This window comes from Puma concolor, chromosome B2, assembly GCF_028749965.1.
Source record: "Puma concolor isolate L17-30 chromosome B2, mPumCon1.1.hap2, whole genome shotgun sequence".
Classification (NCBI taxonomy): domain Eukaryota; kingdom Metazoa; phylum Chordata; class Mammalia; order Carnivora; family Felidae; genus Puma; species Puma concolor.
The window spans coordinates 102,123,466-102,137,712 of NC_141671.1; the positions used below are offsets into that span (position 1 = coordinate 102,123,466).

Below are 14,247 nucleotides of genomic sequence, written 5' to 3' on the forward strand. Positions count from 1 at the left end.
AAAAATGACACTGTTTAGACAGTGGGAAGCATTACTACTTTCTCAAAAAAGGTCAGAGTCTGTTGTCTTTCCTCTATTTGGCCCACCGGGCAAAGGCTAGTCTAATCTAGCCACTCTAATACAGCTACATGGTTGATTAGGTAAAGGCTGGCTAAATAGGTAAAGAGTTATATATGAGTCAGAGCATTGCCTGAACCGCTGTTATTTATGCATGTGTGCACATTATACACACACACACACACACACACACACACACACACAAACTGAACAAGACTCAAAGCAATATTATTAACAAGTTATTCTAAGTAACACAAATTTTCTCCACCTATGCTACACAGTCTAATCATCTAAAAATAGCCCCAAAAGGAGTGGTCTCACAATAGACCCAAACTTAGAAAAAAACAAATCAAAACTAAGATCCTTTTGAAACTGTTCATTTTAAGTTGAGTCGTAACATTTTAAAAAGTAAGTTCTTTAAAGAAGAAGTGATAAAGTCAGGATCTTTTTCTTCCCTTCCCATGCCTAATGTTTTAAAACTAATTTCAACTAAATGTGAGCTAAAGCCTCATGTAAGATATAAAAAGTTCTTTATAAAATGAAAAAATTATTTAAATAAAATGTATTTACCGTAAGAATAAACTGGGAAAAAATATCAGAAAGTCCATTCACAAAGACCAATTTTCCTATTACATGATAAGCTCCTAGGAATCAATAAACAAAAGACCAAAACTCAAAAACAGAAAGTAGATAAAAAATAAACACATAGTACACCAAAAAGGAAATACAAATGGCACTCAAGCATATGGAAAGACACTCGATCTCACTCATAATAAAAGAAATGCAAATTAAAACTACACTGAGATCCATGTTTTTATCTATTAGATTGGCAAAGATCAAAACACTTGAGAACATAATCTTGGTAAGGGGATGGAAAAAGTCTCATATTGCTGGTGGGAGTACAGATCAAAACAATCTCTGAGTTACACTTATTCTTCTCTTGAAGATATTCTTGTAAGACATTTAAAAAATTTAGTACACAAGATATATTTTGCCTAGTGTAGGCTGTTGGTCGTTTTCAAAAAATGGTTATAATTGCCTTTTATAGAATTCTGTTCATATAATGAAGCAGAAAGGTAGGCAAATTTTAAAAACTTGGATGATTGGGGCACCTGGGTAGTTCAGTCGGTTAAGTGTTCAATTTCACCTTGGGTCATGATCTCACAGTTTGTGGGTTCAAGCCCTTCATCAGGTTCTGCGCTGACAGTGTGGAGCCTGTTTGGGATTCTCTCTCTCTCTCTCTCTCTCTCTCTCTCTCTCTCTCTGTCCCTCCCCCACTCATGCTTTCTCTCTCTCAAAATTAACTTTAAAAAAATAAAAAGAAACCTGGATGATGATCACAGTGGTCTTGCTCCATCTACTGCTCACCTGATACCTTACTGTGCATTTAGTGGGTGCTCAGAGTAAGTATTTGTTGGGTAAACGGGACCAGGAATGATACTGAGGGGTGATGAGAATGGAATAAAACAACTAAGAACAAGGAATTAGCTAGATTTATCAGAATTGTTGAATAAATTTTTAAACACTATACTCTTTCAAGAAGAGCAGGACACTGTCACACTGACAAACGTTTCCTGAAAAATGAGTCAGCCAGCAATAGTGATATAGTAGATTATTGGAATAGTGGCCCCCTAATGAGTCACACTCTTAGGAAACCCCTGCCACACGGACTCAGCTTGGCCATGTGATGTGCTTTGTGGCCCATGGGACAAGATAAAATATACGGGGCTTGCCTTTACTTGCTGCTTCTGTAAACCCTACTACTGCCTCCAGGTGAAGGCTAGCCTATTGGAGACACATGGCCTTCCATCCTAGTCTACAGCTAGCACCAATATCCACACATGTGAGCGAAGCCATCCTAGACCAACCAGCGTCCAGCTGAACTCTCAGCCGACTGCGCCACATAAGCAGCCCAGCCAGCAGCAGGAAAACTGCGTAACTGAGCCCATCCCAGAATCATAGGCCAACAAAAGGCTTGCTTTATACCACTATGTTTTGGGGAGGTTTATTACACAAAAACGCATACAAGTGGAGAGGGCAGTCGGATTGGTGATTAAGGAAAATTTATGTTTTACCTGTTTCTGTTTGTTAAATTTCCCGACGAGAATATATTCATACACTACTTGTTTAATCAAACTAAACTTACAAAGATATTTTGTATCAGACTGATAACAAAGTCCCACTAACACCTTATAAAAACATACACGTAAAACAAAACAATCCAGTCCAAATAGGAACATGAGTTTGAGAGGAAACATTAATATTGCTCAGGGAAAAAAAAGGGTCAGTATAGAATAGCAGGGTATACTATCATACACACAAAAAAGTGAATAAGAATATATTCATGGTCACTGTCATGTCTCAATAATGGTTATCATCAAATTCCACAGTACTAGGACACATACATTTCATAATCTGCTTCTTTGTTCCTTCTGTTTAGGCTAATACACGTTCCCTCATTTTAATCCTCACATGCTATGAGGTAAATATGTGAATAACTTTAGGCAAAAGTTAATTAACCTCTCCAAGCCTCATTTCCTCAACTGTAAAATGGGGATAATAGTACTCACTTTATAGAGTTGTTGTACAGATTAAAACAATTTAGCATTGGGCATATGGTAAGGGGTCAATTAATGGCCTATAACCTCTGTCAGTAAAATGATGTAAAAGTAATGTCTCTTGACCAACCTGGCTTCTATTTTTTTTTTTTTTAATTATTATTTTTTTTATTTTTATTTGGAAGAGAGTGTGAGCAGGGCAGGGGCAGAGAGAGAGGGAGACAGAGGATCTGAAGCAGGCTCTGCATGGACAGCCAGAGAGTCTGATGCAAGGCTCAAACTCATAAACAGGGGAGATCACAACCTGAGCCAAAGTCGATGCTTAACTGACTGAGCAACCCAGGTGCCCCTTCCTGGCTTCTACAGTAAAATCATTAAGCGTCATCAAACAAACTGTGATTCACTAAAATTAATTTGAAAATCTTTCTAATGACCTCACGAAAAATTTAAAAGACAACATTATTAAAACAAAACTAAACAAAATCTGGGAATATGTATAAAAAATTTTGGTGAAGAAATTCAAACTCCAGGCAATAATGAATTACTTCATTTGGTACACATTCCACAATCCTACATAGGTTTAAATACCAAAGGCTTCTTGTGTCTTATGAATTCACAAAAGGCAAAAATAAGAGATGAATAAATTCTATTGCCACCTTTGTGATCTCTGGAACACACACTTTCAATTTATTCTACCATCATTTTTAAAAAAGAAGGCATTACTGAAGGCTTTGGAAAATAAGGCTCTTTCACAAGAAATAAACTTAACCTAATTTGTAGCACTGGAAAATCATAGTTACTCCTTGGATCAATGGCTTAACATTGCCCTTTTTCAAGGCAAGATCAGGCCTGGACACTTTTCTATTTCTATATATACATCAAGAGTTAAAAAAGAAAAATCAGGCCTAGTAGGTTAAAAAAAAAAAGTCAATTTTTAAAAAAGTACTGTAAACAGGTAATTACCTAGCCTGAAGATATATGAGTCAGTGACCAACAGCAAAAAGCTTTATTCCACAATGTGCAGGTATTCTAGTTTGCCCTACTGTGAGAAAGGAATGCTACAAATATTCCATTTTTAATTTCAATTATTTTAAAGAGAGCTTATTACATATGAAGTAATGTGGCAGATTCTGGAATAGAAGGGCAAAGAAAATAACATATTACTATTATGCCACACATTTGATGATTATTGTATTTAATCATAATAATCCAATGAGGTAAAAATTATTAAAACTCATCTTACAGATGAGGAAATTAAGGCTCATAGAAGTAAAGTAACTTGCTGAGGGTCTCTGAACAGAAGGCAGTGTAGGGGGTACAAGGGCGGGGAGGGGGCAGGGAGGCACACAAGGGTAGTGCCATGTGACTATCCCCACAGACAAACACAACACTCAGTGTAGGAAGTCCTTTATCAGCCATGTGAAAGGGGGCTAAGACTACGGAAAACCAAAGAGATAACCTTTTGGGAATGGGCAAAGGGGTCACAAAAGGCTTTAAAAGAGGTTAATATTTTAATTGTTACTTTAAGGATGAGTAGGATTTACCAACTTCAATGCCAAGGCTCACCCCCAACCCCCCTCATCCCCAATATATTAACCAAAATAAATTACTTACTTGAAATTGAGAAAAACAATTTTGAGAGAAATCTTCCTCAGATATATTATTCCATAGTTTTAAAACAAATAATATGATGACAGTTTAATTTTTAGGTTGCTTTTATGTGGCTTGTCTTGGTTTTTATTCTGAAATGAAATTTAGATTAGTCATTTTCTTGTTCTGAGAAACTAGGAGTATGCCAACATGTTTTAACTTCACATTTTTTCACATATCAACATGTATTCTTACTCACAAAATCTTTCATTTCACCATCTCAAACAAAACCTAATTTAATATATAAATTGCTTTGAAGTGTAAATATATATGCAAAATAAAATATTTCTTTTAATTATAATTATACTTCCTTGGTAATCGTAATAAATGGAAGAAAAATAGAAAACTCTCGTTACACTGTTATATATTACACAAGCATTTTGAGGTAACACGCTTTCTTTCATTATTGAATCGTTTATATAGTAAATGCTCTCTCAACCCAAAGAAAATTAAATAACTACCCCCAAGGAAATTGACCTCAAATTCTTAGTATTTCCCACAACTATCATCTAAAAAGAAAATAGAATTGGACCAAAAAAACAAAAACAAAAACCCTAACATTTACAATGACAATTACTACCCTTTTTTCTCAGAATTTACTGTGCTAGGCATATATTCAATTTCTGCTGCAGAAAACAGTCCAGTTTGCCAATACTAATTAACAAAATATTTTTCATTGAAAAAATATTTAAAAAGTTACAGACAACTGGAAGAAATATAGACGATCATGTGAAAAAACTTAAAAGAAATGACAAAAACAAAAAAAAACCCAAAAAGCAACAAAAATAAAAACCACACCTGCACACCAAAAGGTTAAATAGACTGTTATTAAGAGGGTTTGATTTTTACTTATGATTTGTTTTGATCTCAAAAATGTATTTACTTTATGTTTTAACAGTGGAGCTTTGTTTTAATTGCCTAAGACACCTACTCCTCCTTCCCTATCTGTATCTTACCTGGAAACTATTAATTAGCACATTTTACCCCAAGTTTACTGTACCTTAACATTCATTATTTCCTCTCTTATTTAGTATCACTGTGGCATTGAAATGGCAGCCAGGTACCAATGTAACATACAATATACCATATCCCATATCTTACTAAGTTGCTAAGTATTTCTTTGAAATGTCTAGGGTTAATGACAACACCCTTTGAAGTCTATTTAACCCCAACCTCCTTAAACCTGAATCAATTTTCATTCATTTTTTTTATTGAACAAATTCTAATCCAATCAAAAACAAGGTGAGAGAAAATTAAAGCACCAGAGGAACTTGAAAGGCCTCCTGATACATTCTCTTTTTCTTTGGAAAACTATATACACATACCTCTAGTATCAATTTTTGTTTATTTTGTCCTAAATTCCTCTTACTATACTCTAGCCTTTACTATATATTTTTTAAAGAAGATAGCTACAGTCATCACAAAACAAATCTCACTATAACCTATTCTACAGGAAGATTCTAAGCACTATTGGACACTGTAGGCCCTTACAGATTTCTAAACTGTGCACATGTGGGTCTTCTCATAATTCCTCTAAGGTACAGTATGTTCGCCTTTCAATTACCATCAATGCCTTTCTCTAATTTCCCCTTAGATTTGGGGAGCCAGTGAGAGCTGAGAGTCAAGATTCCCAGTTTTCAGACCTAGCCCACACAAGCAACTATTGGACACTGGACAGATCTCTGAGCTTACCTACCTAGATTCCAGTTTTCTTTATATAAAATGAGAAGATTTGACCAGAACTGTGTTTCCCAATCTTTTTCACATTGTAAATAATATTTGTTCGGCACACAGACCAACAGAAGAGCATTTGGAGGCATCAACACGGTATTTTGTGAAAAAATTATCACATTTCCTTTACATGATTATAGAAGAAAATTAAAATTTAAATGAGGTTTGTAGTAATATGAATTAATTTCAAATCCAACCTTTTTCACATCAGGAACAATATTTCAAAATAACAATGGTGTTTATTTTTGCAGAACATACATGCACTATTAGCAGTCATCTTGCAGCAAGCTAAATGACACATCAGATACACATGACTAGGAAATCCAATACAGGTGAATACAGAAAGAAATTCAGGCCTAGAGCTGGGCTTCCCAGGGCAACCAACATCCCTGCTACCCTCTGCTCTCATTGACAGCGGACTACATCTTGTGCTGTGTGACATGCTCATCAGGCACCGGGAATATAAACTCCAATAGTAGCTCCATGATCCCTTCTCCACAAGAGGCAGTTGCATACTCTGTAGTTAGCTGAAGTAGATTCCAAATAATAAAGCACCTCCTCTAATGCGTTGAAAATATCAAAAGGAGCAGTAACTGCGGGTTGTTGCTCATCGTCTTATCTGCTCAAAGGAACCCCACAGTCTTCCTTCAGATCCCACTCCACTAGGGCCACCCTCCAGTGAGCCACATAACATCAATGGGAAGCACTGGATTAGAAGACCTCTAGCAAAATCTAAAATTAAACAGTATTGGAGTAATCATCTGATAACTGTTTAAAACTATTAGACTTTTGGGGCGCCTGGGTGGCGCAGTCGGTTAAGCGTCCGACTTCAGCCAGGTCACGATCTCGCGGTCCGTGAGTTCGAGCCCCGCGTCAGGCTCTGGGCTGATGGCTCAGAGCCTGGAGCCTGTTTCCGATTCTGTGTCTCCCTCTCTCTCTGCCCCTCCCCCGTTCATGCTCTGTCTCTCTCTGTCCCAAAAATAAATAAACGTTGAAAAAAAAAAATAAATTAAAAAAAAAAATAAAACTATTAGACTTTTGTTTTTGTTCTTCGTTACCAATTCCTGGAAACACAACATAATTTAAAAAACTAAAATTGAAGAGGTATTACATGCACATGGTAAAAAATATTCCAAAATTACAGTCTCCCACCGTTGTCCTCTAGACTACCAGTTCCCCTCACTGCAGACAACCACTGTTACCAAATTCTCATGTATCCTTTGACACACACACAGACACATACACACACACACCCCTATATTTTATATATATATATATATATTTTTTTAAACCACACAAATAGCAACATACTAAACATGGAGTCTCCTGTCTTGCTTTTTTTCCTCTTAATATAACTTAGACATGGCACCATAGCCAAATACATAGTATTGCCTCATTACATTAAAGGCTGCCTAGTATTCCATTGAAAAGATACACCATTATTTACTTAACCACTCCCCTACTGACTTATGTGTAAGTTGTTTCCAATTTTTTGCAATGACAAACAATGCTGCCACAAATATTTTTATATGTTCATTTAACACATATGTAAAATATTTGAGGATGAAATACTTAAATGAAATTGCTAAATCAAAATATACTTGTATTAAAATGATTTCCATATTGCTTTCCATAGAAAATGAACATTTTATATCCCCACCAGCAATATGAGAATGCCCATTTCCCCTTCCTCTCAACCTCCCCAAGTTATATTATGTAATCAATTATTCCTAATTTGATAGGTGATAAATAGTATGTTGTAGTTTTAACATATCTTCTTTATAAATAAAATTGCACATCTTTTCATATGAATTCTCTTTGCTCATTTTTTCTACTGAGTTATTTTCTAGAAGCTGTTTATGTATCAAGAGGAAAGGACTCCTTTGTGAAAAGTATACAAATAAGTTATTACTAATCTGTTTCTCTTTAACTTTATGATTTTTTTTTCTCTGTATAGAATTTCATTTATGTTGTAAAAGTGAGCAATCTGGCTTCAGTTCTGTTTTATACTTTGAAAGGTCTTCGCCATGCCTAGATTACATTACAAATAATTATCCTATGTTGTTTTGTTTCGTTCACATTTAAATCTTCTGTCTCACCTGGAAGCCAACTTTCTATTTTTCTAGATGATTAACTGGCGATCTCAACACTGTTTATTAAATAACTCTTTTCCATACTAATAGGTAAGGGTAGCATACATTTTGATACTGTAAGTTCTTATTTATGTTTAAGTCAGTTTCTGGCCTCCACTCTGTTTCACTGCTGCCATGTGCCAAAACTGCATTACTTTTCAAAACATTTTAAAATTAAAATCAATTTACATATAAATGGTAAAATTAAAAAGCCAGAATTTGTTGGCTATTTTAATGTAAGAATCATTTTGCAGTTCCTAAACTGAATTTATAGAATAAAGTTCCATACTATCATTATTTGGAGCCCAATATGAACTTCAAGTCTTTCTTGCTATATTTATGTACCATACCTAAAAAGCCAGTTTTTCCTTAAGTTTGTACATAGTTTTTTTCCCAAATTATAAAATCAATACATAGTCTCTGTAGACAATCTAAAAAATTCAAAACACATCTCCCAGAGATAACCAACCTTTATATTTTGGTGTATTTTTTTTCTGGATTTTAATAAATGACTATTTTGCAAGCTGATTTTTTTCACATAATATACTAACAGCATTGTCCCATATTACTCTATATTCTTCTAAAATATCATTTTAATGACATAAGTTCTACTATATGAATGTGCCCAATTTATATAACCATTTCCCAATTGTTGAATATTTGAGGTTGTGCCCTGTGATAACTATCATCTATTGATTAATTCTTGCAAAAATGCTTGAGTTTCAAGCACTGTGGTAAGTACTGATTGTATAACAGTGTGCAAAAAATGAACACATTACCAGCATTTATGGAGGTTACTGGGGAAAACAGACATTAATCTCCAACATATATAAAATTACAACTATAGCAAGTGTTATGAAGGAGAGTTTATGGAATTCTGAGAGTCTATGATAGGGAAGGCTTCCCTGAGGAAAGGTAAATCAGAGTTTAGGTGAAGGAAAAGGAAAAACATTCTAGGCAGAGGGAACAGCAGGTACAAAGGCCTCATTGTGGAAGGGAGCATGGCAAGAATAAGGGACTGAAATAAGGCCAATATGGCTGGAACACAAAGAGCAAGGCAAGAAGAACATGGCTCAAGCCATGGCTGGATAGAAAGGTAGGGGCCAGACTATGCAAGACCTTGTAAGACATGTAGACGCCACCACATAAGACATGTAGCTTTGTCCTTACCCTAAATGCAATGGAAAGCTACTGAAGCATATCAAGTAGTAGGGTGATATAATCAGGTTTGCATTTCGAAAAGATCCCTCTGATTACAGTGTAGAAAACAGATTAGAAGGGAACAGAGTGGACTGGGTGTAGGCCAAGATTAGGAGGCTACTGTTGTAAATGCATCCAAAAATGCTAGTAGTTTAGACTAAGGTGGTGATGGATAATGAAAAGAAGTAGATGGATTCAAAAGATAATCAGATTTTGCCAAAAGATTTACATTCATAGATTAAAATCCCTAAAGCTAGAATTATTGGGTCAAAAAACAACATTTCAAGGATTATGATATGCATTGCCAAGCTGCCCTGCCAAGAGCAGTTTACTCATTCGTGAATTACCTTTTATCTGTTCCTCTATCAGAATTTTAAAATTCTTTTGAAATTCCTTTAAAATGACTTAATCCATACTTCCTTCATGAAGCCTTCCCTGACTCCCCTTTTTGCCTGCTAGTTGGTCACTAACATGTTCTCCTTTGAGTCCTTGCTTTCTTATACACATCTGTCATAATCAAACTACATTTGACTTATGCTTACATGTCTATCATTTCTACTATATTGTGAGAGTCTAAAGGATAAAAGTTGTTTAAAATGACCACACCAAAAATAGTTCAATATACATAGTAAATTCTCATTAAGTGTTCACTGAATGAACCGAGTATTACCAGATTCTACTGTGTCCAGATTTAAGAGGGACCTCCCTGCTTTAGCCTCTAATTTACTGATTGTGATTTTAAAGCTAATAAACTTTGGTACTCAGGGCTTCAAATGCCTACTTAAATAGAGTGACTAATTTTGTTTGTGGAAAATCACTAAATCTCAGCAGTGCTCCTGAAAAAAACCTTTCTAATAATTATACCAAATCGGCATTATGTGATCTTAAATTTTTTTAGATGGTTTAAGTGAAAAAAAAATTTTTAAAGGCTGTGAACAAACAAGACTATTAGAGAAATTATCTGTAATTTGAGTTGTCAATAAATGCTATAGTTTTCAAAACAGTACTCATCTCAAACTTGATCTGCCACTTCACAAAAAAAGTGAAGGTATTAAGCAATGACATAAACTTATATATAGCATTTCAGAATAACCAATTTCTTATGTTGAAGAACTTGATTTCATGTTTAACAGCTAGCATCCAGAACAATCTACTAAAATTTTCATTATCTGGAGGAAGACTGGGGGGGGGGGGGGGGAGTGGCAGAGTTCTGTACAGTAATCTTAAAGACAAGCAGCTCCCTCTATAGTCTGTTTGGCCTACTTTGTTTAATTACTTGCTATGTGAACATCTCACTCACACTCTTCTATTTACTCCTACTCTGCATCTCAGCAGGGAAGCTTTTTGAGAGGATAATTCTGTTTAACTTGGTGCTGAGAAAACTGAGAGAGCTTTCTAAGCTCAACATGGAGTTATGTCAAGCAACTAAGCAAGAGTTGGGATATGGAAACTCAGATCCACCTGAGTCAGGTCCTCACAATGAAGCCTTAGGATTTCATTTGAAGTGAATTCCCAGAGCAGTTACACCCGTATTCAAATCCAAGTGAAAAAACACTGCCCTGTACTTTAGTTATTTATAACCTTGCTTCTCTCCATTAAAACATATTACCAAAACGTTGTTGTTAACATTGCTCAATACACTGTGACATCAAAACAGTGCTCAAGACATTTTTTCAATGAGTGAAGAAAAGCAGGTTTTTTGGTTTTTGTAAAAATAATTCCATCACTCACTCACATGAAAATTTAAGTGATTCTCTCAGGAATCAACATCCTCAGGGATTAAATCAGTCAGGATTTACCATTCAAATTTGACTATGCCACTTTTTTTTTAAATACCTTTTCAAATTTCAGCAACACAAGATACAAGAGCTTTTAAACCTAAGACAGTTAATTTATTTCTTAAATTACTCAAGATATGCCCTCAAAACGCACGACAATCAGAAGTCAACTGGACTGTTTTCTAAAGCAGAAAAACACCTTTTATGCAATAGAAAAACTGAACTAGTAAAAATGTGAAAAATCAATCAGTTCAGAATTATAATACAAATATGAAATGGCCTCATTATTTGGGAGAAAATTCTACTTTTCAGGACTCATTTATAAAAAGTAAACTCAGTTTAAAAACAGCTTTTCTCCAAACCAAGATAAAGAATTAAGGACTTTCAAAATTACCTATTATATATGAAAGACTTAAGTTTCTGGTACTTTATATAACATAGATTTATCATGTGTTACTATTTTTCATTAATTTATATAATTCATAAACATATAAACATAGTTTATACTTTCAAACGATAAAACGGTCTTCATTAAAAATTCTAGCACTCAGACTTTTATTACTAAGCCAGACTGACCTTTTATGTTAATTATTTTCAAATTTATTTTACTAGGAACACTGGACTAGTTTTCTTTGGGGAGAGAATTTGGAAGCAGATATTGTACACTTTTTGTTTATGATTAATACTCATTTTACTGGGAGTTTCTAATATGTTAAAAATGCTGGCTTAATTTCTGAAAGCTATAAACTCTAAATGTTTGCCAGTGACTTCAAATTTTTCACCTGTTGAAGAAACACAAAAGTTTTGTTTGTAACTGAACTATATTTACAGCAAACTCAATTTGATACACCTTTAAAAGTTTCAGTTCCTTTGTATTAAGTTTCTTATCTTTCAATGTATATACAAAAAAGTATTTCATATTCATTTACATTATACATTTCAAAGTATATTTTTTAAAAGTTTTTTTTTTTTTTTAAGGGAGCTGGTAATCAATTGTAAGATGTCCAGGAGGGAAGAAATAAATATTTATCACAGAATAGTCCCTGTGTCTATTTTTTTTTTTATATTAAGAAACACAAAAGTACCTCATCATCATGATTTCTTGAAGAATGTTTTCTCACATTATAGAATTACTGCTAGATCACAGTAGATCTTCACCCATTTCCACAAACAAAAGTTTTCTATAAAACAGCTTGAAAATCACTCAGGGATACATATTTAATGACTTGTGTAGGGGGGAAAAAAACAAAAAAACAAAAAAACTATGTGTAGAAAAGTAATCCAAACCATACAAACTTTAATACACAGAGATGCCACAGTATATCCTATTAACGTGTCACTTTACGATTTGGAAATCTGGCTAAACAGAGCTATATCAACGTCACTACCTTCTTATTTCTCTGTACCTGAAGTGAGAACAAATAGTATATTACACTGAAATTCCAATTAGAAACAAAGACAGCACCGATAAACACATAAAAGGGCAGAAAATCTATCCTTCAGAACTCTACTGCCTCTATTCTCCAGCCTCCAAAATTTCAGGTGTTCTCCTTTCAACAAATTAACAGCACTCAAATTCCCCATCTTACAAGGGTCCCTATCATCAAAATCGTTTTCGTTATTTTTAAAAAGGAATGCTCTGTCAAATCTCACTAACACCGCTGAAATTTTTAACAAAGAGAATTCACAGTAAAAGATAACTGCTTGAAAATGAGTGCTTGTGTTTGGGAAAGTGTTATTATCTGGGTAGTCCACAGAAACAGTAGTAATAAGAGGAATGGTGATTAGGGCAAGAAGCATCAAGTGGGAAATGCCTTCTAAAATCCCATAGGGCAATAATACATCGCTAGAGGTAAGTGCATCCCTTTCTAGGAGGCAGCTCCGTTATTTCATGCAGACAGTTCAAAGCATGTAGAAAACCAAAACAATTTAAAACCTTGTAAATTTGGCCACTACTTATTTATATTAAGTCCCCAAGAGCTTTTGAGAATGCAGATTCTGTCACTGCTGTCTCCCCACCCCACTCGTTCATCAAAAACAGTTTTCGTTTTAAAGATACGTGCATTTAAAACGCAATACTGCAACTCAGCATAGAGCATTTCTAAATGTTTGTGTTGCTGAGTTCAGCTGTGGTTCATAAGAAATTCACGCTACTGAGTGGGATATTTTACGTTGGGCAACAAACACACATTTCCTACTTCCATGGATCCACGTTTCCGTCAAAGCATTGCACCTGAGGATATTGCCCTGTCCCCAGACTCTGAGGCTTAAACTCTAAGGAGTCACGACCTGCACTCACAGCAGAACCACATGGTCACTTCAATGAGAAAGATTATTTGGCCCCAGGCGCCACTCTTCAGCCCACGGCACCTCCGGAAGGGGCAGAGGAGAGCGCAGGCGAGAAGCGAGGAGGAGAGGCAGACCACAGAGAGCTGACACTTCCTCACTCCTCTTAAAGCCATTTCCAGAAAGGGCACTTGGGAGACGCAGGGGGCTGTCTGCAGTCCCACCAGCGGCCGACCTCTGAGCGCAGCCTGAACCCGTTCACGGAGGACATGGCACGGCCACCTGGCCCATCCTGCAGGGCCAGAGCGCTGTTCGCCGGCGCTCGCTCCCCCCTGCCCGAGACCCGGAGTGCGGATCCGGCCCCCGGCCGCCGCACGCAGTGTAAACACTCGGCACTCAGCGCCCGCCGCCTCCCCGCCGGGGGAGGAGGGGGCGCAGCGCTCGCGCGGACCCACATTTCTGCGCCTCTTGTCACGCACCGGGGGAAAGGCGAGGAGGGCGGAGGGGAGGGAAGAGGCGGCAGCGATGCACCGAGAGCCGGCGGTGTGCGCGCGTGTGCGCGGCGGGGAGGGCAGCCCGGGCGCCCCGCCGGCTCCCGCCCGCGCCCCGCGCCCGCTTACCTGCCGGGGTCGCTCCGAAGACTCGCACCACGGGCACCTTCTTGACAGGGGCCTGGGTGAGGGGGGATTGGCAGATATCCAGCCCCTGCAGCGGGCTGGCCATGTAGTAGTCGGCAGTCACTATCCTCACTGAAAACATGTTCGCCGCCGCCGCCACCGCCTTCTCTTCACGAGCGATCTGGCAGCGGCAGCAGCAGCGGCGGCGGCGGCTTCTTCCGCAGCGACGGCCCCACAG

At 36.8% G+C, this 14,247-nt stretch overlaps 1 protein-coding gene across 2 annotated transcripts in view; it reads right to left on the reverse strand.

The window, feature by feature from the left end:
• Nucleotides 1–14,151, reverse strand: part of REV3L (REV3 like, DNA directed polymerase zeta catalytic subunit) — a 176,077-nt gene extending 161,926 nt beyond the window's left edge. Inside the window, exons 1-2 of one of the 2 annotated variants that reach the window (XM_086707603.1) lie at nt 14,013–14,151; nt 4,230–4,357 (exon numbers count right to left, since the gene is read on the reverse strand). Coding sequence is in view for 1 of the 2 variants with exons in the window: in XM_086707602.1 (XP_086563728.1) it covers nt 14,013–14,151 (139 nt within the window). In the remaining variant the exon portion in view is untranslated. The remainder of the gene's footprint in view (nt 1–4,229; nt 4,358–14,012) is intronic. The other variant, XM_086707602.1, reaches the window with a different exon arrangement.
• Nucleotides 14,152–14,247: the final 96 nt, after the last annotated feature.